The sequence below is a fragment of the Festucalex cinctus genome, chromosome 3 (assembly GCF_051991245.1).
Source record: "Festucalex cinctus isolate MCC-2025b chromosome 3, RoL_Fcin_1.0, whole genome shotgun sequence".
In the NCBI taxonomy this organism is placed as follows: Eukaryota; Metazoa; Chordata; class Actinopteri; order Syngnathiformes; family Syngnathidae; genus Festucalex; species Festucalex cinctus.
Genome location: NC_135413.1, coordinates 22,074,020 through 22,096,809, shown reverse-complemented (window position 1 = coordinate 22,096,809; position 22,790 = coordinate 22,074,020). Strand labels below are relative to the sequence as shown.

The 22,790-nt window shown below is 39.5% G+C and overlaps 1 protein-coding gene across 3 annotated transcripts; it reads left to right on the top strand.

The window, feature by feature from the left end:
- Nucleotides 1-1,689: 1,689 nt before the first annotated feature.
- LOC144016054 (protein phosphatase 1 regulatory subunit 12A) lies at nucleotides 1,690-21,892 on the top strand. 3 transcript variants are annotated; one of them, XM_077516694.1, is made up of 25 exons: nucleotides 1,690-2,089; nucleotides 6,552-6,682; nucleotides 6,773-6,891; nucleotides 7,904-8,060; nucleotides 8,137-8,281; nucleotides 8,367-8,441; nucleotides 8,561-8,640; nucleotides 12,840-13,039; nucleotides 13,144-13,253; nucleotides 14,219-14,413; nucleotides 14,492-14,574; nucleotides 14,662-14,751; nucleotides 14,866-14,967; nucleotides 16,330-16,434; nucleotides 16,504-16,594; nucleotides 16,670-16,804; nucleotides 16,884-16,986; nucleotides 17,956-18,059; nucleotides 18,146-18,205; nucleotides 18,292-18,314; nucleotides 18,389-18,437; nucleotides 18,515-18,619; nucleotides 19,626-19,676; nucleotides 19,868-19,918; nucleotides 20,986-21,892. In XM_077516694.1, the coding sequence occupies exons 1-25, from the start codon at nucleotides 1,814-1,816 to the stop codon at nucleotides 21,070-21,072; spliced, it is 2,727 nt and encodes a 908-aa protein (XP_077372820.1). In that variant the 5' UTR covers nucleotides 1,690-1,813; the 3' UTR covers nucleotides 21,073-21,892. The 3 variants fall into 3 exon arrangements, with proteins under 3 accessions (XP_077372820.1, XP_077372822.1, XP_077372821.1); XM_077516696.1 differs by lacking the exon at nucleotides 14,662-14,751; XM_077516695.1 differs by lacking the exon at nucleotides 19,868-19,918.
- Nucleotides 21,893-22,790: the final 898 nt, after the last annotated feature.

Genomic DNA, 22,790 nt, shown 5'->3' with positions numbered 1-22,790 from the left:
TGCCACTAGTGAAGTTTTTGGGAAATGATCCCAGGAGTTACAAATATTCCAGTGATGATTCATGACTGTAAAGCACTGGAATAAAGATCCTTTTGTGTGCTTTGGAAGCCATCGGAGGCGATTGTTGATCCCAAAGCAAACATCGATGAAACTGGCTTGTGGATTTATAGTACAAATCTTCATAAAAATATTGTGTTTGTTTTGATGATCTCAAACATACAATGGGTCCATTTGAGCATTGTCCATTGGAAAATATACACTTCGTTAAAGAGTATCATGAAATTTCACTCAAAAGCTAAATCTCGGTACAGTATGTATAAACAGCTTTTTTTTTCCCTCTCTCCATACATTTCTGAATTCATTGATGCAATTGATACTTGCAAATATGTTTAAACAAGAAGTATATATTTTTTTTGTTGACAACCTGTAAGTGTATCTCTCAGCATGATTGTTCTTGTATTTAGTAGACTTGTTCTATTGATCAGCCATAGATCGATGCCAACATTTGTGTAATTTCCACAAATTGATTTATCGCTCTCACGAATCGTTACATAATTGCCATCACACGCTTATCTTCTTGTGCTTTCTTGCATAAGTGGTTAAACAATGAGTCACTGATAAAGTGAGGGAATCATGGTTGTAAACATGTTGATGCTGCTATAATTCTAGGTGCAACACGCTCCTGGGGTAGCCACAGTTCATGTGATAATGCCTTCTGGAAGTGTGGGGGGGGGGGGGGGGCTCATCTTTAAAATGTTGGATAACACTCACCTCAATTAGGTACACTTTCACAAGCTCATGAGTACTAATTCAACAAATGTATTAATGGAGATGACAATGTTCAGATCTGATATCAAAACAATATTAATTGAATTATTATTGCATTTGAAAACTATCAAAATGGCATGGGTTTTTTTTTCAACCTCAGGGGATAACTCAATGTAAAAATAAAGGGAAAGTCATCTGTTGTTGAGATCTTTGAGACATGCTGTAGGTTAAAAACAACAAAAATAACAACAATGAAGGTCAGAGAAGCAAGCTATTCCGTATCATGAGCTTATTTAAAATGATCTTTTGATGTTGTGCCCACACCAGTGAAAAGTGAGGAAACATTGTGCAGCACTTTAGTACAGTGAAAGCACTGTAAGTTTAATTGAAATTGAATTGAGTTTATTTTTAACTTTCCCACTCAAAAAGACTTAAATTGATTTGTACAGGCCATATATAGATTGGTAAAACACATTCAAAAATGCATTTTGGTCTCTTTCAACCTCCACAAAAAGTGCATTCGAACAAGGGTGTGTAGACTTTATATTCATTGCAGTTCTTTGGCAACATAGAATAGTTATATGCGAGAGGACAATTTGCTGATGAAAAATGTCCCTGCGCCTCTTCTGATAGGATGGCTCCGCTCCTGATTTTTGTTTGTATTTTGTTGTTGTTTTTACATTTACTGAGGGAGTTAAGTCAGCACTTTTACCAATCTTTTTTTAACAGCTGTATATGTACTTATACTTGAGTACATAGTGTAAGTGTTTTTGCCTCCTATGTTGAGGACATTATCATTTATCAAATACAGCTGCACACACAAGTAAAGTGCAACGCTCTTTGTATGATGTTGTGATTTCTGAGGTGACTTGAATGCAGCACCTGACCGCCACTCAAGTCATAAGTTTGTCGTAAAGTTCAACAGCGTCACTTGGGGCGTCTCTCCACCAGAGGGCGCACCCCGGGAGAGCCTCCCAATCCAAACCCCATCCAAGCAACTTCTCCCGCACCATGAGCTGATTTGGTCCGGGACAGACGAGGGAAGATGGCGGCCACTGACCAGTCCCGGTCCGAAGCTGCCAAACAGCGACGGCAGGATCAGCTGCAGCGATGGCTGGGGTCGGAGACGGACCAAACGGACTCGGAAGCTCGGGATACCGCGAGCGGCTCGGGGACTCGGAGGCCGAGGGTCCGCTTCGCCCAGGGAGCCGTGTTCATGGCCGCCTGCTCCGCCGGGGACCGGGAGGAGGTGGCGGCGCTTCTCCGCCAGGGAGCTGACATCAACCACGCCAACGTAGACGGGCTGACAGCGCTCCACCAGGTCGGTCGAGTTAGTCTGGAAACTTTGAACAGAACATTTGCAAAGTGGGGAAACACCGTGGGGGGGAAATATTGTAGAACGGGGTTAATCGAAACATCTCCGTTAGCCGCTAGTGGCGCTTAAACTTCAGTCCATCACTTTGTTCGCTTTTGGTTGTGTGTGTGTGTTTTTAAAAAACAAGCCTCGTCATTAGCAGCGCCATTTGTGTCTCGCTCGAACACTTTTTGTCTTTCGGCGACGCCTCTCACGTCACATTTACGGCAAACAAGAGGGCGAGTTGCACTTTTTGGACATGACAAGTTGGTAATGGAGTGTACTGGCTGATTGGATTCAGTGGCCTGCTTCATCAGCTGACTAAAATCTCTTTAAACTGTATTGGAGCCGAGGCACGTATTTTAAATTAGAAGTCTCACAACATTTAAGCAAATAGCAATTAGAAATCTATGCACATCACTGGAGAAAAATATGTAAATTGGCAGGGTGTTGAATTGTTCTTCCTCTATACATCCCTGGTACAGAGAAGAAAAGCAATGTACATTCCTTTAAGTGAAAGTAGATCTCTAGTTTGGAAACACCACTCAATTATCACAGTTTGACCATCCAAAACAACATACATTAATATTATTTTTGGCAATGTAAGAATGTTCTGTTTTTGAGGTACTCTGGCAATCCTCACTGTCACTGTTTCCCCTTTTACTGCCATGCGTCATGTCAGACACACAATTTGCCTTATAAAGTCCCCACACATGCATGGATTTAGCTGTAAAATTGCTATTTAAGTGTCTGCGTACTCCAAAAGATTGTTCTGGCCCATGTGCAGCCTGTGATGTCATTTAAAAGCGGCGTTCCTGCCTCCTGATTGACTTGTATGGTGCAGATTGCGTGTGCCAACAATATTCCGCAAACGTGCCCTCTTTTGGTTGAGTCGCACGCGTCACCCAGTGTGGTCCCTCCGCTGCGCTCCATCCCTTTCTCCAAGTGTTGCTCATCAGTTGCCGAGCAACCGGAATTAAATATAGTCACGCGCACTCCAAACTTTCCGTCCCCTCCATCCAAAAGGCTTTATGTCTTCTCCGCCATTTCTCTTTCCTCTGCCACCCCCTCCTCCGCTCGCCAATTCCCCATAGAGGGGACTTTTGGGAGTTCAAGATGAGGAAATGGAAAACTTTTCTGGAGCTGCTGTTGTCAAAGGCGCGTTCCACAATGAGTCACTTGACGAGCGAGGGAAGGAGTCTGCTGAGAGGTTGCGGGTTGCCCCCCTCGTAACATACAAGGGTGCCACAAGTACCCTCTGTTCATTCATCCAGCCTGATTACTCACACAGTTGCCCATCTGGAGGTCTTTTTATTCGATACGCCAAACTGGCAGGCTTGATTGGAAATGGAAATGAGGACGGAGGCTTGCAACGGCTTTGTGATTTAGCCCAAAAGCAAAGCCTCTTAGGTGGCTTAAGACAGCCTGATGGACAAGATTCAGCGTGGCTGCTAAAGAGCAACAGTGCAACAGCGGAGGTGCTCACGTTGTAATTTAGACCGGTGATTTTCAACTTGGTTGATCAGGGCCCAAAATTGGGTCGCAGACAGGTTTTCGGTTTATGATAGCACTGACATATCAAGTTTTGGGATTATGGATGGCACACTATTTGCTGGGCGGTGTAAGAATTTATCATAATGCTCAGAATCCCTGTTTATTAGGGGTGGGAACCACTGGGTACCTCACGATACAATACGATATGCGATACAAGGCTCACGATGACGATTATCTCACGATATGACGATACTAGTACTACGATTATCGATATATCGGTCAGGTAATTAATCTACGATAAAACTACTCAAGACAAAGACTGATGTTTTTTCTATGAGGAAAATGGTTTCTTTTTGTACCATTAGTGAAATACAATATTAAAACTGGTGTCTTCTTCACCTTGAGTAATTTAGTGTATTTTTTTTTTTTAAACAAATACAAATGTCTTCTTAACAGAGACAACTTTCTGTGAACAAATTTGTTTCTTTCTTAAACACTATTGTCATGCAACGTCAAAACAATTACATAGTCAATTGTTTCATTTTATAAAGTGACACATTTTTTTGTGTGAGTAACAGTGCAAAAATAAATAAAGAAAATTAATTAAATATGAAATTAATTTTAATATTCCTCAGAAATTGTGTACTTCAAGAAGTTGAAACATAAAATATATTTTAAAATGTTAAAATTGAATACTGAGTCAGTTGCTGGACAGATAAAGGTCTTTTACACAAGTTTTTTTTTTTTTAATGTTTTTTTTTTTTTAATCACTCATTCACACACAAGCTCACTTCATGTAAGCCACATGGGTCTCCCAGGCCGAGGAGCGAACCCACGCCACATCTTTTACACAAGTAATAGTATCATATAAGTCTTCTTCACCTGAACACTTCCGCACATTTCCCCGCCACTCTTATGAGGTGCTCCCCCTAGTGGCCCACCAAGTAATTGTTCAGTAAGTCATGAACAATGGAGCCGTTATAGTGGCTGTATATTAACTACAAATATTGCGATACTTGTGTAGGCGTATCGATAATCTATTGGGAGACAAAGTATCACGATTTATTGCGATATCGATATATAGTCACACTCCTACTGTTTATACATTCCTTCCGCAGTGTAAATAGTTTTAGACCTCCCACATGTACAACTTTAAACATATTAAAACACTGTATATGTAGGGCTTAGCAATTAATCATATTCAAATTGACATCGCAGTATCGTAGCATGCAATTTTCAAATTGTAAAGGCTGCAATTTTCGCATGACTAATCAAATCAAGACTAACCAAACTTTTTCAATAAGTTGCATTGAGTGTAAATTGATTAGATATGCCTGGAGAGGGAAACATCCAGATGCTAATGTTAGCATAGCAATGGAGCTCAGCTAACTTGTTTATATAAAAAAGAAAACCAATTGTCTGTTCATTATATTGTCATATTTTTACTGTTGAATAAAACCTTGCTTCAGGTCCCTGGGATTAGCCTGCAAAAAATTGCTCCGCAAAATTAGAACGTTGCTCCTCAAATGAAGTCATTGATTTACAAAGCCGCAAAGAAAAAAATATTTTGAGCCATTGTTGTATTGGTGAAATTGAGTCATGTGACAAAAGTTTTTCGCCGAGTCAGATTTCCATTTCTTCTTCACTTCTTCTACTCCAGTAATGTTGAATGTAGGTCCTTACTGCACGCCTCAGTTCACAACTTAGTGACAAAGATGAACATGTGGATCCCAGGTGACAACACAGCTTTAGAATCACTGCTTTGAGACACATGTTGGGCTGTTGCCTCATGCTTTTGAGGGCTGACAACACATGGAGTCAACTAAACCTCAAGTCTGCCAGCCACTGAGGCCAAACTGCATGAATTGTCGCCACTGTTACATGACGCAGATTCGGGAAATGTTGACAAAATGTTACGTGGCAAAAAAAAAAAAAAAATCCCATCAAACTAATTCAACAGATGTTGAGACACTTTATTCTAATCAGTGGAATTGCTACTCACTGACGACACTTCCTGAGTTGTTGACCCTTTTGGGCAGGCAAAAAGTGCAAAACTGTTTCCAGACGATTTTTGGTTCATTTTTATATCTTAAGCACATTTTGGACCCGACACTTCAAGGTGCTGTTAAAAAAACATCTGGGACGGAATGTAAAAGCAAACAAGTGGGACATTAAAGGTCTAAACTTCTAACAAATATTAAAACATTGCATTTATAGAACTTAATATATAGTTAGATAGGATGACATGGAATTTTAAAGTTAGTTAAAATAAAGAGTCAATGGTGCAATAACAAGTAATGTACAAGCATAATTGATATGACTGGCCACAAGATTAGGTATACTTGCTTAATTAAAGTAGTGACATTTAATACAAGGGTTTCCTTATAATTTTTCCTTTGCAAAAATAGTAATGATCCTGTTTTGAATTAACTCATTCACTCCTAGCACATTTTCACTGTTTTACTGGATTTTGACTGATTTTGCAAGGCTCACAGAATATTGTGTCCTATTGCTATAACACATGGAACCTACCGAAAGAAATGTTAGTTTCTTCTTGCATCAGGAAAAATAGTATATTTTATCTGTTTCCATTTTCCATCATCATAATTTCATCATTATTCACAAATCTGTTTAAAACGGTCTGAACTTCAAGTGCTCCATCTTGTTGGCCTCAGGAAAAAGGGCGACATAGATTTGTTCATCGTTGTTTTGCAATCCACTTGAGGGCTATTTGTAGCCCTCATCACTGGAAGTAGACACAACAAATACACAGTGCATTCATTGTTTTTTTTAGTTTTAAGATGATTTTTATGGATGTTTCAACTTGGGATTTTTTTTCTTCTTCAAACAACAAACCAAAATGTCCTCTTGACAAACACACACTTCTATATCTCCCTAACAAAGCATTGCGTGTTGTTTGTTTATCCTCCGGCAGGCCTGTATCGATGAGAACGCAGAAATGGTTCAGTTTCTGGTAGAGAGCGGGAGCACCGTCAACACGGGCGACAACGAGGGCTGGACCCCCCTGCACGCCGCGGCGTCTTGTGGCTTTATCCAGATTGCCAAGTGAGTCTGGGCCACAATTTAAGTCTATAACTTGTTGGGTTCCCTCGATGAGATGTACACATCAATGACTCTTTGTGTGTCTTTTTGAAGGTACTTGATAGAACACGGCGCCCACGTCGGCGCGGTGAACAGCGAAGGGGAACTTCCTCTTGACGTGGCCACGGAGGACCCCATGGAGAGACTGCTGAAAGCAGAAATCAAAAAGCAAGGTGATGTGATGCCGTGTGGTCATAATGATGTCAACTTGAAGTCTGAATGTTTGGCTCCTGTTGTGGGGCAAAAATGGAAATTAAGACTGGCTGTTGTATAGAAGTTGTCCACTTTTTTATTATTTTTTTATTTATTTTTATTTTATTTATTTATTTATTTTGTAAGTTTTATGGGCCAGGCGAAAATGTTCCTAAATTGCTGAGGGATGCAACGTCAGCTCCAGGCCCTGTTACATTTTTTGTCGCCTGCTGTCATGACCTTAGAGAACTGAATTAGTTTTTGTGTGGTCTGATACATCTTACCGATAAATACAACACATTGTAATCGGAATCTCCCCTCTGGACTACCCATGAATGTGCACTCAGTATGTCCTTAGTAATGGTAGCAAGTATACAAAAATAGATAAGTTTTTTTAATAATAATAATAATAATAATAATTATTATTATTATTATTATTATTATTATTATTATTATCATTATCAGTAAGTGACACTGTGAAATTGTAGTGGGGCGTAATAAAGAGTAATTGAGAAGCACTGTCTTAAAGCGAGTTTTTTAATATTTAGGTTACCACAGTCACTTTTGAAGATATCAACTGAAGATATCACAGTTGCTCAGACCTCAGGTAACAACCAATTACAGCTCAGCTTCAGAAAATAGATGAGCTGTGATTGGTTGTTGCCTGAGCCATGAGCAACTGTGATGTCATCTTCAGTCGACAGCAAGTGGCAAAATGGCTGCCCCATGAGATGGATAAAAACGGCTGGGTTTTGCTGCATAACTCATCTTCCACAAATGTAATATTAATCACAACGTCATATTTAGATTAGTGAGGGTACATATAAGATAGCATTGTCAAGGGATGTTTAAGGTTGACTTCTACTTTATATCGTTATCGTATAGATGTCTGTCTCTATTAACAGACAATCCTCAACAGAATCATCAATATAGAAAATGGATGGATTCAGTCATTGCTTGAATTTAATGGCGTGCTCACGTTGACGTTAACAGGAATTGATGTGGACCAGGCCCGAAAAGAGGAGGAGAGGATCATGCTTCAGGATGCCAAGGCGATGCGAGACGGTGGCGGCACTCTGACCCCGCACCCAAACACCAAGGCAACAGCTTTGCATGTCACGGCGGCCAAAGGATACATCGAAGTTTTAAAGTGAGAATCTGGGTCAAAACTTGATTTCTGGCCCTCTGAGTTCTTCACGTGATCTCTTGTGCCTCACGTGGACCAGGGTGCTGTTACAGTGCGGCGTGGATGTGGACAGCCAGGACGTCGATGGATGGTCGCCCCTGCACGCAGCAGCCCACTGGGGGCAGGAGGAGGTGTGCACGCTGCTCGCGGACCACATGTGCGACATGAGTGCCGTCAACAACGTGGTGAGCAGATTGCGAACAATCTTGAGCGGCGTGACGTGTGAAGCCTTTACTTCGGACCCACCCGGCGCTGTGAATGTCCTTGTAGGGCCAAACACCTTTAGATGTTGCAGATGAGAACCTAGTGGACACACTGGAGGAGCTGCAGAAGAAACAGAAAGCTGTGAGTGTGCCCGCACACAGGCGACACAACTCTTATTCTGTCAGATGGAACTGATATGACTGATAATGCAAGAGCGCTGAATGTCCTCTGTGTTTATGTGTGTTTATATTCCTTTTCAGCTACGCACTGAGAAAGAGAAACAGACTCCTGTCATCGACACCAGCCTGCAAATCTCCGCTGTACCCGTTCGCACACGCAGGTCAGTGCCAATTATCTGTCGGCTTGTCTCTGTGTGGCTTTATGCGGGCACAAACCTAAAATGAACCCGAGTAATGGCATTCTCACCAACCATGAGGGTTGGTCCACATCAAGGTTATTTTAGTTCATGAAAACTAACGGAAAAACTAAAACTACAATTCAAAAAATAATTTTGTTAATGAAATAAAATAAAAACAAAAACTAATACTGAAACAAAACTTTTTTTGAAATAACTAAACCTAATAAAATCTAACAGAACCACCCTGAAAACTAATTAAAACTAACTAACAATAATAATAATAATAATAATAATAAATAAATTTAAAAAAACGCCTCAAAACGAAATAAAAACTACCTAAAATGAAAATTCCAAAATGATAATAACCCTGGTCCACATATGCATAATTGGTGCGATCCACGCGACAGCTGTATCAAAAATAATGCCTTTACCAATTTGTTTTGATTCAAAAATATTTGTTGGTTGTAGTTATGGTGTTGACTATCTTGCACCTTTCATAGCTCAATATGGTCATCAAAATATGTAGTTCAACACTGTTGCAAATTATGACTAAAATAATTAATATTGTGAAAAACTTTCTGCAAGGATCTGTTCCAGGACTCCTGTTTTCCAACCAAAACACTTTATTTGGAGTAGAGCTGTCAAATTAATAGACAACTATTTTAATAATCGAGTAATCAAGCTATTTTTTTTTTATGTTTAATTGTCCAAATCCTCTGATTTCACCATATTAACAGTAATTCTTCACTGAGTAATGTAGTCCTTCATGAAAGAAGATTGATTATCTTCTGTGTTTTATCAAAATAAGACATTTGCAAACATCAGTCTTTACTTTGGAAAACAATGACAGAAGCGGTAACATAGTGCAACATCAATCCCACCTTGTTTTTAAGTCACTATACGAATACAATGTACGAAATAAACACTAATCAGTAGTTAATAAACAGTAATCAGGGGGGAAAAATGTTTTTGTAATTCACATTAATGCATAATTAAAATGAATCAATTAGCCAATAGATTAATCGATTCTAAAAATATTTGATAGTGACAGCACTAATTTGTTGCTGTACTGAGAGCTAATTTTGAGAAAGGGTACAAAAAAACAAAACAAAGATACCTGCAATGTTTTTTGCACGGAGCTAATTGTGTATACGCGGCACAAGAAAAATACAACTGAGTCTTCCTTGGCCATACGAAGACTTGGTGAACCGAAAATACTGCGTTGAGAACCGAGGTCACTTCTTCCCTTCAAAAATTTAGTTCAGAAATATATATATATATATATATATATATATATATATATATATATATATATATATATATATATATATATATATATATATATATATATATAATTTATTTATTTAATAAACTGAGGTTCCACTGTCATTCTGGGATATCAAAAGTCCAGCCTGGAGGCTATTTACATGCTGCAGTTTTTTTTTTTTTCTTCTTTCTCCCGTGGCCTGCGGCATATTGTAGAAACAAAATTAAACATGACCCACATCAGACCATGACAAAGGAGGATTAGGGCCACTTAGAAAAGAAATTCAAACGGTTGACCTACATTGGGTTGGTATTAGCATATTTAATAAACAAATGATGAATAATATTAATGGCATGGAAACTAATATTGATGTTAGGCCTAAACGTGAAGTGACAACACAAAAATTTTCTTTACAATATGTTCTGTACAGCCCCACTATTCTAAACATGGTATTCTGATTAAAGTTGCCTTTGCTGAATATGAGTTAAGCAGCAAAATCCACCCGTTTTTATCCATATCAGGGGGGCGGCCATTTTGCCACTTGATGTCGACTAAAAATAACGCCACAATTGCTCAGGGCTCAGACAACAACCAGTAATGGCTCACCTCTTTTGTGAAGCGCCACTAAGATTTTTAGCATATGATGCACTTTTCAATATGACAAATTGTATCAGAAAAACTCAGGATAATGTTTCATGACACGCCAAGTGATTTAAAAATAATAATAATAATATTGACAACATATAGTGGAAAATTGCAAGATAAGTCCAAATCAACAATATGATTTGTCTACACCGGATGACTTATGTGGGACTTGATCTTCCCATATTTATCATATCATATTTCATGTGAACATGCACACAAACCTGGGTCGAATGACGCTAATGCTAACTAATGCTTTTACAGTGCTCTACCATGAAGGTGTTGGGTTGAGTCAGCTGAGATCTCATGAACAGGTTGAACTTGCTTTGTTGTGCGGGCCTCTTGAAGTCGCGTCCAACATACAATACATCCGGGAAGTAATGACAGCGCTTCACTTTTTTCACCTTTTGTCATTACAACACCATTCCAAAATGGAATAAATTTGTTTTTTTTGCCTCAAAATTCTTCACACACCACACCATAATGATAATGTCAAAAAAAATCCTCAAAATGTATTATAATTAAAAATAAATAAATAAATCACATTCACAGCGTTTGTCACAACGCTCAAAATTTAGCTAAATTGGACATGATTTGAGTATCGAGTCAAAGTGAAGTGTCTTTAGACCTCCAAGGCAGGATTGTCTTGAGGCACAAATATGGGGAAAGCTACAGGAAAAAAAATAAATCTGCTGCTTTGAAGCTTCCAATGTGCACACCGGCCTCCATCATCCATAAATGGAAGAAGTTAGGAACCACCAGTACTCTTCCTAGAGCTGGCTGCTCGTCTGTCAAGAGCAAACGGGGGAGAAAGGCCTTAGGTCAGGGAGGTGACAAATAAGCTGATTTTCACTCTGTCAGAGCTCCAGCGGTCCTGGCAGCCAAAAGGCACCTGAAAGAGTCTAGAAAATTCTGTGGTCTGATGAGACAAAAATTAAACGTTTTGGCGTAAATGCTAACCTTGCTCTCGCAAGATGAATTCTCGCGGTATTTGTGAGTTTAAAAAACTCCGGAGAATCCATCTTGTACCACTCCCGTAGATAACTGCCGTTAGTGGTTTGGACCAATCACAGAGCGACATTGTGTTTGGGGGCAGGATATGCAACTGTGACAAAACCTGGAAGCCAGCACCGACGCAGAGGCTAACAAACAAACCCAACAATTAATTCTGTTTTTCGCAGAATTACTCACCGTTTCCTTGTTGAATGTTGAACAGCAAGGGGCGCTTTGTGCATTTCTAGCTGGTAAGATGTTTGTGCTTCTCCCCCCTTCGACAAGAACAAACACAAAATTTTTAATTTTAATTTTAAAACAAACTTGTAGAATGTCGCATCGTCCAATTAGCTCCAATTATTGAACAGATTGTCCCGCCTTTTCCCGACCAAATTACTGTGGAGAAGTACCAGATGCCATCTGGCTATTGCCAGGTTACGTAAATGCCAGTTTGGAGTTAACCAGACACTGCTCATTATCTGACCAATACCATTCCTAAAGGGATACTTTACTTATTTAGCCATTTTTGGCAGTCCAACATTAATATTTTGCCTATAATAAATTTGATATTTTCATTGTTTTCTATGTACAATTAGTACCTTTAAAAACACATTTTACAACTAGCTGTTGAATGAAAATAACATCACAAGGGCTCAGGTAACCAATCACAGCTCAGCTTGTGAATGTCACATGACCAAACCTAGAAAACAGGTGAGCTGTGATTGGTTACCTGAGCCCTTGTGATGTCATTTTCAGTCGACAGCAAGTTCCAAAATGTGTTTTTAAAGGTACTAATTGTATGTGAAAAGTAATGAAAGTATGAAATTAATTATAGACAAAATATTAACTTTTTATTGCTATAATGGGCTAAATAAGTGAAGTATCTCTTTAAAGTTAAGCATGGTGGTAGCCGCATCATGTTGTGGGGATGCTTTTCAGTAGGAGGAACTTGCAGACTCGTCAGGGTTGAGAGAAAGATGATTGAATGCAGCGTCGTACAGAGACATCTTCTCGGGTGGTTCAAAAATATTAAGCAAGATTATGTCTTGTTAACATATTCAGTCTATTTTAAAACATGAAATTCAAAGTAAGCACTATCATTTTTAAAGGCAGAATTGCTGATATGGTCCAGGTGTACTTAATGAAGTTTCACTTTGTGGTTGGCCAACTTAAGCCTCGCACGTGTTGATTGGTGTGTGTGCCCTCCTTGTAATTGGCTGCACATGGAACTGATTAGCTGTTGGCATGCCACCCGTGTGTCTCCTCTTCACTCGCTCAGGACTTCGATCTCGCGCATGAGCAGCAAGGAAAAAATCTGCCTCCATGAGCGAGAGAAGCACCCGCCACCTGCCCTGCAGAGCAGCCCCGCGGAGGACGAGGAGGACGAAGGCCAGACCGCAGGGACCCCAAGTCAACCCAAAGCCTCCAGCAGTTCCAGCTCGGAAGAGGAGAGCGAGTCGGAGAGTGACGCAGAGTCTGGTGAGAGAAGTTGACCTGAATGAGAAGTGTAGTTAATGCCTTGCATGACCTATGGATTGAATTGTTAGAGGTTTATGTCACCTTTGACTTTTGCGTGGCTGCAGAGAAAGCAAAGAACCGAGAGATCATAAATAACTTGAACAACAAACGCAACACCAGTGGCCTCCTTCCTACCTCCATGCCAGCAGGCACCGCTGCAAACCAAGTCAAAAAGGTAAAATGTGGAGTTATTTCGATTTGGCCCGCTGTCTGCAACCTTTTATTTACAATTGATGCCTTTTTCTAAACATTTTGCCACTAGCTGTTGACTGAAAATATGTGTTCATGTAAGGACCAATCATGTCTTAGTTTGCAAACGTCACATGACCAAACCCAGAAAACAGGTGAACTGTGATTGGTCGTTGCCAGAGCTCTGAGCACCTGTGTTGTCATTTTCAATCGACAGCAAGTGACAAGTGAAAAATAATTAACTTCGAAAAAGATATTAACTTCTTGCTTAAAATTGCTAAATGAGTCAAATATTCCTATTAATGTGTGCTACGTGAATTATATTAAATATAACATAATGTGAAAAATTAAGCTAATATCTCAAGCCCTGATATGCTGAGGTTAAGGGGGGGAAAAAAATCACACTAACCAGGTAAAATGAATATTCTAATTGGCTGTTATTGCAAATATACTGTGTACTCAAATAGTCATTGAGTTATTAGAAAGTAAACATCAGCTAGGTGTCTATTTTTCAGAGTTGAGTGTTTGACGTGCAGAACAAAATTTTGTGTTCTCTGTTGTAGTTCATTAATTTCATAAATGCAACACTATTGTTTTGGTTATGGATGAGTGAGTACTGATGCAAGGTATCGGGTTCATACCTGGCCTTTTTTCAGTGTCGGCCATCCTCTTTTGGCCGTTTTACAATCAGGAACTACAATTATTAGAATAGAAAATTTACTATAATTTAATAAAATACTATATTGGGATATATGGGTCTTTCTTTGAAATTAGCTGTCTTTTAATTTATTTTTAATTTGTTTATTATGTATTAAAATGAGTAGTAGTGGTATATGTGACTACTCAAGAGTTGTACTTGTACTGGTTATCAGTCAGAAAAAGCGGTATTGAACAACAATCTCAGTTTTGACAGCAGCAAAAACACACCAAAACAAAAATCCTCTCCAACAGGAACCAGGCAAACCCGCAGCCACCGAGGCCCCGGGCTCGTGGAGAACATCACTGAGGAAGGCAGGCAGCTCGGTGACTCTGGGCTCAGCTGGACTGTCTGACCCCATCCCAGACCCGAACAAGTCTCCAGAGTCAGGCCTGGGGATGACCCGCTCAGCCTCGAGTCCCCGTCTCAGCTCTGAGACCGAGCCCAAGGTACGAAACGCGGACTTGGACTTTGTCCACCAATGGACACTGTTCTTATTTTGTAATTGCATCATCTGTTCATCACAGGAACCAAGACTTGCCCGGGTTCCTCCTATTCCAACAAGGAGACTCTTTAGTATTCCTGACAGTAGTTCTGACAACGCAAATAGGTGAGTCTCTGCTCACGCTTTCCTGCACTTGTGACCAGCATGCTTTTCTCACTGCATTCGTCCCCTCGTTCACCTCGTCCCTGTCAGTTGGCTGAGTCGTAGCTCTTCCTACACCCGCCGCCTTCACAGCCAATCAGGGAATGATTTCACTAGCTCCAACCCCAGCTTGCCTCGCAGGTTGGTCATGAACGCCGTGGCCTGTGTTTGTGATTATTTTTACCTGGCTTGCACCTTTTATTGCATCTTGTGTGTTTCAATTTCCAAGTGGTCTCATTCTGGTTATATTTCCAGCTCTTCTTACGGAAGGAGACTGGATGAAACCAGTGTGAACTCAGGTAGCACAGGAACAAGCGCACCTGGACTCAGTCGCCTTAACAGTGCTTTGGCACAGAGGTGTGTATTCACCAAAAAAAAATCTCTGCATCTTTAATTTTTATTTTCAACATTCAGACTCACTGTGAACTGAAAAACTGACCTTTTGGCCAAAATAAATTTAAGGGTAGACTAGAAAAGTAATGTTTGATGCTTGTCTTGTGTAATATTGGAATGTGCAACGTCGGTTTAACTCACAAGTGTGGTTATGAGTAATTTACTTCAAACAGACATGCTTTGTGGAAGTCTGGTCAACTGCTTCCAAAGGAGGGGGGCGCATGCCAATCTGGCTAAATTTTAGCACTGTGAGCAAAGGCCCGATTCTCGGATGTCTCTAAAAGATTGAGCGATTAATGAAATATTTGTTGTAGGGTGTGCTAAGACTGAGACATAATTGTTTGGGGGGGGGCGGGGGGCGTTTTCCCTCCCACCTGAGCTGCTCATAAAACAGATGAGCTGATGCTTGTAAATATTAAACGTGTAGAATGGAACGAGTACTGGTGATTGTTTGGAGAAAGTAGGTATGGGTGAGTACTGATACTAGGCCTTATTTCAAGGTATTGGTACTTTCGGTGGTGGCCTGTATCAGCTGCCCTCTTGTGGCCATTTTATGATCAGGAATCAGAAATAAGAGGAATACAAAATTGCCATTAATTTCATGCAATGTTGTGGAAAAAATGCAATATTGTCATATAAAGGTCTTTAAGATTGTAATTATTTTTTTGTGGGGGGATAAATTTAGTGCATCAAAAGTACTAGTGTTACCGTTGTTGAGTACTGGTACTTGACTGGGGGAAGAAAAAAAATATCAGCCTTGATGTACAATAGTTACCAGTACGGCAGGGTTTAAGAAATTAAATGATCAATGTTGAATCGACTTAGCTTTTTGAGCCTGATATCGATTCATAATCCATGAATCTATTATTTTAATATCTTTTTCACATACATTTTAAAAAATATAATTTTAAAGGCAGGGTTTTTTTTGTATTTTACCGTTTTCTTGACATTTACTGTTCACATGAATTTAAAAATATTTTCTTACATTAATGAAAGACCTGACACCTTGTACAATATAGAATCGTTTACATTTATATTCACAATGATTGAATTGTAAAAATATTTTCATCTTATCCTTATTGATGCCAATGTTTGTGTAACGCTTAAGTGATTATGACATTAAATAATTTAACCAGTTACTTCCTCCGCAAAATTTAATTTGGAATTTAATGTTTGTGAAGTTTTTATCATGTCCTTGATATTTAAGAAGACTTGATGTTCCATAATTAATCAATCTTGGATTGAAGTGAATCGAATCGCACTGAACTGTTGTGAATTGAATAGATTGATTCTTTTATTTCTTTTACGCCTTTTTTTTATCTTTAGACTTCCTCGGGAACAGACAGAGAAAAAGGATCAGTCAACGTTGGACACCAGCTCCAACCCTCAGAACACAACCGGCCCCGAATCAGAGACCAAGCAGCGGCGCAAGTGAGTCAAATGAATGAAGCCTTCTCCTTTGTGTTATATTGACCATTAACCTGATTTTGGCACATTCAGATCCTACCTGACACCAGTTCGCGATGAGGAGGCAGAGGCGCAGAGGAAAGCTCGCTCGCGGCACGCACGGCAGTCTCGTCGCTCCACTCAGGTATATCACAGCTTGTAACTACAGGATGCGTGATGGCCCCCCCAAATGTGTAAATGTCGCTGTGTGATTTTAAAGGGGGTGACGCTGACAGATCTGCAGGAAGCTGAGAAGACGATGAAGACTATGAAGCAGGACAACAAAGTGAGAGAAAAGGAGGAAGAGGAGAAGGAAAAGGAGAAGGAAGCAAAGTCTAAGAAGGGAGAGGAAGGGGTGAGCTGCGTTTCTTATTGCGGGACTACTTTTTAATGCTGCTTTTCGTGTCATGTGACCTCACAAATCTGCTCTGCAGGAGATGAGCTGGAGGTCTCGAATAGCAAGCCTGCAGAAGTCCGACCTGCTGGGTCTCACGCAGCCCGCCGGCACCCCGCGGACTCACACCACCGACGGGAGAGGTAAACGTCGCAGTGAAAGTTTATATTTTGTCCAGAATTAATTTCATAACTTAATTATTTTTTATGTACAATTAATACATTTTGTCGACTGAAAAATTAAAATGACATCACCTGTGCTGAGGAAGTAGGTAACGATCAATCATGGCTCCGTTTGCTGACCAAACCCACAAAACAGGTGAGCCATGATTGGTCGTTACCTGCTTCCTCAACACAGGTGATGTCATCTTCAGTCTGTAGCAAGTGGTAAAATTAGTTTTTAAAGGTATTAATTGAACAAGAAAAATAATGGACTTAACCAAATTCATTCTGGGCAAAATATTAACTTTTTACTGCTGAAAATGGCTCAATGAGTCAAGTGTTCACTATGACAATTTCACAAAATGCTACCAAACAAATGTAGCATAAACACAAGTCAGTCATAATGCTAACAATTCACACAATTATTTTCAGGTTTCATAAGATATGTAAACGTGTGTAAACCTATCTACACTAAGTAAAATGTGAAAAAGTTTGCGATTTGAAAATTGCATTCTATTAGTGTTAATTTTGTCAAGATAAAACAAATAATTTTGTCAACACACATTTTTCACGGGTCTAAAACTAGACTAGACTAAAACCCTCATTAATAAAGAATAACTGAAATACTTTTAGATCCAGAAAGTTCAATATAAATTGCTGACAAAAAAATATACAAGGGTAAAATGGTTGTTGTGACTAAAACTAGATGAATAAAATTAAATTTTCATGGACTAAAATGCTAGATTTGTAGTCAACTAAATTGGACTAAATAAAAGAGATGAGGTTGACTAACTGATTTAAAAACTAACAAGCGTGACTGAAATTGGACTAAAACAGAGTAATTTTAAAAATGGCAGACGAAATGAACACTACATTCTACTACATCATGATGTCTATTTGAATTCAACAAATAGTTTAGCTCTATGAAGTACTTTCCTGGCTTTATTCCAGCGACTGAGGCCAGCGCCGGGGAGAGCGAGACTGAGAGATGGGCCCAGGAGCGCCGAGAGAGAAGACAAGCTCGAGCCAGGAGGAAGGCTCAGAGGAGCGGGGAGGTATATTCATGTTCTCGATAGAATAGAAAAGAGAAAATAACAGCACCTGGGAAGGTTGTTATTGAAAAGTACTATGTTGTGTCCAGCTTGATGACAACGATCCCAGCGGGGAGGAAGAATTCTCGGGCAGCCGGATGGATCCGCAGGTGTGTTGTGCTTTATTTGTGGTCTCAACGGACCCGTAACCAAAGACGGCGCTCATAACTTGTCGGCCTGTCTCCTCTGTTTACAGTCAGACCAGCTCTTGGGTTCCAGGTATGACTCATACTTTTGACATGTTTCCTCCTCCTGTCAGCGCTACAATAGATGACTTTCTCACTTCCACTCAGGTCCAGCGCGCACTGTAATGAGGGCGGCGAAGGCAAGGATTTCAAAAAGGTCAGCAGACGAGTTATTTTTATTTCTGTGTGTCTCTTGACTTTTATAAATATGCCCTTATTTGCTCTTGGACTCAGCTGTTTGAGGAGATGACCAGAGAAAACAACCAGCTGCAATCTCAGCTGCAGGACACGCAGAGGATTGTCAGTCAGACCAGGCTGGATCTAGAAAAGGCCACGCAGGTACACAAAACACACGACTACATACAAAGAGGGTACAAATACTGTCTGTCAAATAAGGGGCAGCATCTTGTGTGGACGAGAGTCCGGCTCCGCATGTAAAGTATTACTAATGTTATACTTGTTGTTGTTGTTGTTGTTGTTGTTGTGCGTTTCAAAAGAAATGCTAAAGTTTTGTTTGTGTTTCAACTGTTGGGCATTTTCCCACACAGTTGTTTTTGGATTTTTTACATTTTATACATCATTTATTCAAACTTTCCACATACAAAACTTCCGAAATTAGTATAGATCATCTACCATAGAAAGGCATTTTGCAATGGCGGAATCCAACCCAAGACATGCTTAGGACCGCCCGCTCATTTAAATAACATTTCATGCTGACAGCATGTCTGCAGCATGAAAAACATGAGAGCAGAGCCTTTATATTTATTGATTGATATTCAAATCTATTTATATATTTGTTTTGGTATTTAACACATTTATTTTTATTTATTTTTTTGTATATATCTTTTGGTTTTATTCCCATTAATATTTTTGTATTTAATTTTTGAATTATATTTTTACATTTGTTTTTATTTACACTTTTATATATTTGTTTTGGTATTTCCACATTTTATTTTTATTTTTGTATTTATTTTTACTTTTTTGTGTATATTTTGTTTTTACTTCCATTTATATTTTAGTATTTATTTGAATTATATTTTTATATTTGTTTTTATTTACACTTTTTATTTATTTGGGCGTTTTTAGTCCTCAATATACTAAGGGCAAATTAATAGCTGTGAGAAAAAGCCAAAGTGTTGCGCAGGGATGCAAAGGGATGACTTTGTAAACCAAAGCCACATTTGTTTGAAAATCTGAAACCGATTTGTTCTTCTTGAACAGACGTGGTTTTTTTTCTTTATTTTTTTTTTATTTATTTTTATTTTTTTATATCTATGTGCATGTGATTCCCTCACTTCGTCTGATCATTATATCATAGTTTGCTCTATGATTTGTCCTGTTCCAGAGACAAGAGCGCTTCACTGACTGTTCAGCCCTTCTGGACCTCGAGAGAAAGGTAAAAGCAATCCTCAATCTTCTCACCTGGTTTTGCGTTTTTGTGGCCTACCTATGCCTCACTGCCACCTCCCCGCTCTCACCGTTGACGCTCCACCCCTCCCAAAACCACTTGACAATCACTCACTGCCACTCAACTTTCCCGGTCCCTCATCCCTTTCCACTCCTCCTTCGTGTCCCCTGACACTGTAGGACCGCAGGATTCTGGAGCGGCGGATGGCAGAGCTGGAGGAGGAGCTGAAGGTGAGCACGGGCGTGCGCTTTGCATGCTGCCGCTTGGTTAGCTTTGCTTTAGCGTGTGCCGTTCAGCATCGTGCGCATGATTTTCAGCTAATGAATTTTGATAGCTTGTTCATGTTCACGGGTGAAACACCTGTGATGGATGTTTGTCATTCAGTTGCTTGTTGAATATGGAGGACCAAAATTCAAAATAAATAAATGACTAAACATGAAAATAAAAACGGATGTAAAAAAAATATTTTTTCTAACTTTTAGTCAATTTAGTCATTTATTTATTTAGTCAGTTATTTTTTATTTTAGCAGTTTTGGTCCATACTACCAAGTCGAAATGTTATTCAAATGAGGGGGTGGTCCTAAGCTTGTCTTGGGTTAGACGCCGTTGTAAACTGCCCGTCATTGGTCGAGTGAGCAGCTCAGCGAACAAGGAAGTCTCGCCGGCTTGCAATGGAGAGCTCCAGCAATGGACGACTATCTTGTCCACTGTCACCTTGACTTGTCAAGCAACTCAAGTCGCAAGTTTGGACCAAAACTGACAACACTTAAAAATAAACAAATGACTTGCTAAATAAATTAAAACATAAAAACATCGAGGACCAAATCTGCCAAAATTCAAAATAAATAAAATGACAAAGTGAAAATAAAAACGGATATAAAAAAAATATAATTCCAAAATGGGATAAAAAAATATATAATAAATGCAAATAATATAAATATTTATTTATATTATTTAGATTATTGTTTATATATATATATATATATATATATATATAAATAAATTTTGATTTATGTATTTTTATATTTATGTATATAGATTTTATTTCCATTTATATATATTTTGGGGGGGGGGTGTAATTTTCGATATTTTTTTTTTATAGCCATTTTTATTTTCACTTTGTCATTTTGAATTTCGACATATTTGTTCCTCTATGTTGAACAGCAAGTTGTGCTAAAAGTACTGAAACGTTGAACAGATAGACGTGCATTCAAGAGTTTAGGTCAAGCGTGATGGTCACCTGAAAAAGTTATAGTGCAAATTTCCCCCCAAAAGCTGAATATGTTTGTACCACCAGGTTCTGGTTGACCTGAAAGCAGACAACCAGCGGCTTAAAGATGAGAATGGAGCCCTGATCCGCGTCATCAGCAAACTCTCCAAATAGACGGCGACGGGACGAGCCACAGAAAAGCAGGGACCCTCCTTCTCCTCTGCCTCCTCCTTCCTTCCTTCAGTCCCTCCACACACATTCCTCCCAAAGCCAAAGAGCAAGAGGAGGGGACAGCTGAATGTTGACTTGGCTTTCGATGCCTTTCAAACAGCTGGAGTGGCTTTTGTGTGCCTTGTTGTGTCTGTTTGTCACAGGAAAAAGCGTTATGGCGTGCCTGACCGGTCCCACACATGCCAAAATGTCCACATGGGAGGGCGCGCGTGTGCGTCCTATACGTCTAGGAGGCCACTCGGTATTTAATTTTTGTGAACACATTTGCCTCACATTCACAAGTTTGTCTTGCTGGCCGTCCTGATCTTGTGTTAACAAGCAGGAAAGGTTTGGTTTCTTCAAGATTCAGCCAAAAGATGACTTCTCACGACATGCAAGTGTTTGAACCCACCTACCTCTCCACATATGCACCCTCCCTTACTCCTATATATGATTTATTTTTATTTTTTTGACCACACACACACTCCATGCTCTTAAATGAAAAGACCGCAGAACCAGGTCACGGCACTTTACTCTCTGCAAAGCAATTGAAAAACAAAATTGCTGTTCAGCTGAAGCCTGTTAAGCTATGATTGTTTTATCATTGATAAAAAGTCATAGTTTTTCATTGTAAATTTCTCTCTTCCAAGAGAGCATGGTTATGTATATTACATATGTACAAATATTAGTCTAATAATACCCTTATTTTGAAGTAAACTGTCATGTAGCCTTCCTTCACATATTGTTTTTCTAATATATTAAAATGGATGTTTGCACACAAAAACGTAGTGTCTTGTTTGAAATGTGCATGGCAACGACTTGAGCATCATGATGGGATTCTTTCTCCATTCCCTAAAATGGTGTAATTATGTTGCTCACTTGTAATTTGTGGTTACCTGGTTTACTGCTGCCTTTTGTTTGCTCACTCCCTGTGCATTGTTAGGTTTTAGCAGACTGGCATTTGGTCACATTGGAACCGAGGCCGACAGTTAGAAAAGAGGGGGAAGCATTTACACTTTAGTGACAAGTGTTATTTGCAGGAGATGGACAACATGGAGGCTCGGTGTCATTTTAGCTTTAGTACGTGAACATCCATCAGTTTTGACCTCATAGAGCAAAGTGACGGACCACTATCCTACAGGCTAGACAACAAGCCAAGCTCCTAATAAGGAAGGCGCTCTCTGTAAATATCCCGAAGGTCTGAGAAAGGCAGGGAAGCTGGGAGGAAGAGGGAAGCGGATGGATCACGGCCTTATATGGACAAAGCATTGCTTTTCCCAGGATTTGCGCCGCTGAATCCCCCCCCACTCTGGTTTAATGCCAGATGCTGCACAAACAGCTCCTTGGCGCCACCAAGAGGTGAACCAAATGTTGAACTGGGCCTTTTCCTTTCCCGGGACAGCAGGTGTGTTGAACTTGTGGAATTTTTATGTTGATTAAAAAAAAAAAAAAAAAAGTTAAAGCCCGAATGAGTTCAATAGGTCTGTGGTATGCTTAGGATTTTTTTTTTTTTTTTTTTTTTTAACTTTGTGCAATGAATTTCACGAACCATGCTTCAGGTCACTGATAAAATGGAATTCTGCGCATTTCTTCCATTGCACTTCACAGGCGCCAGGTTCAGCAAAGATTAATAGGTTATATATTAGTTTATATTCTAATTTTAGAACTGGTGGCTTCGTGCC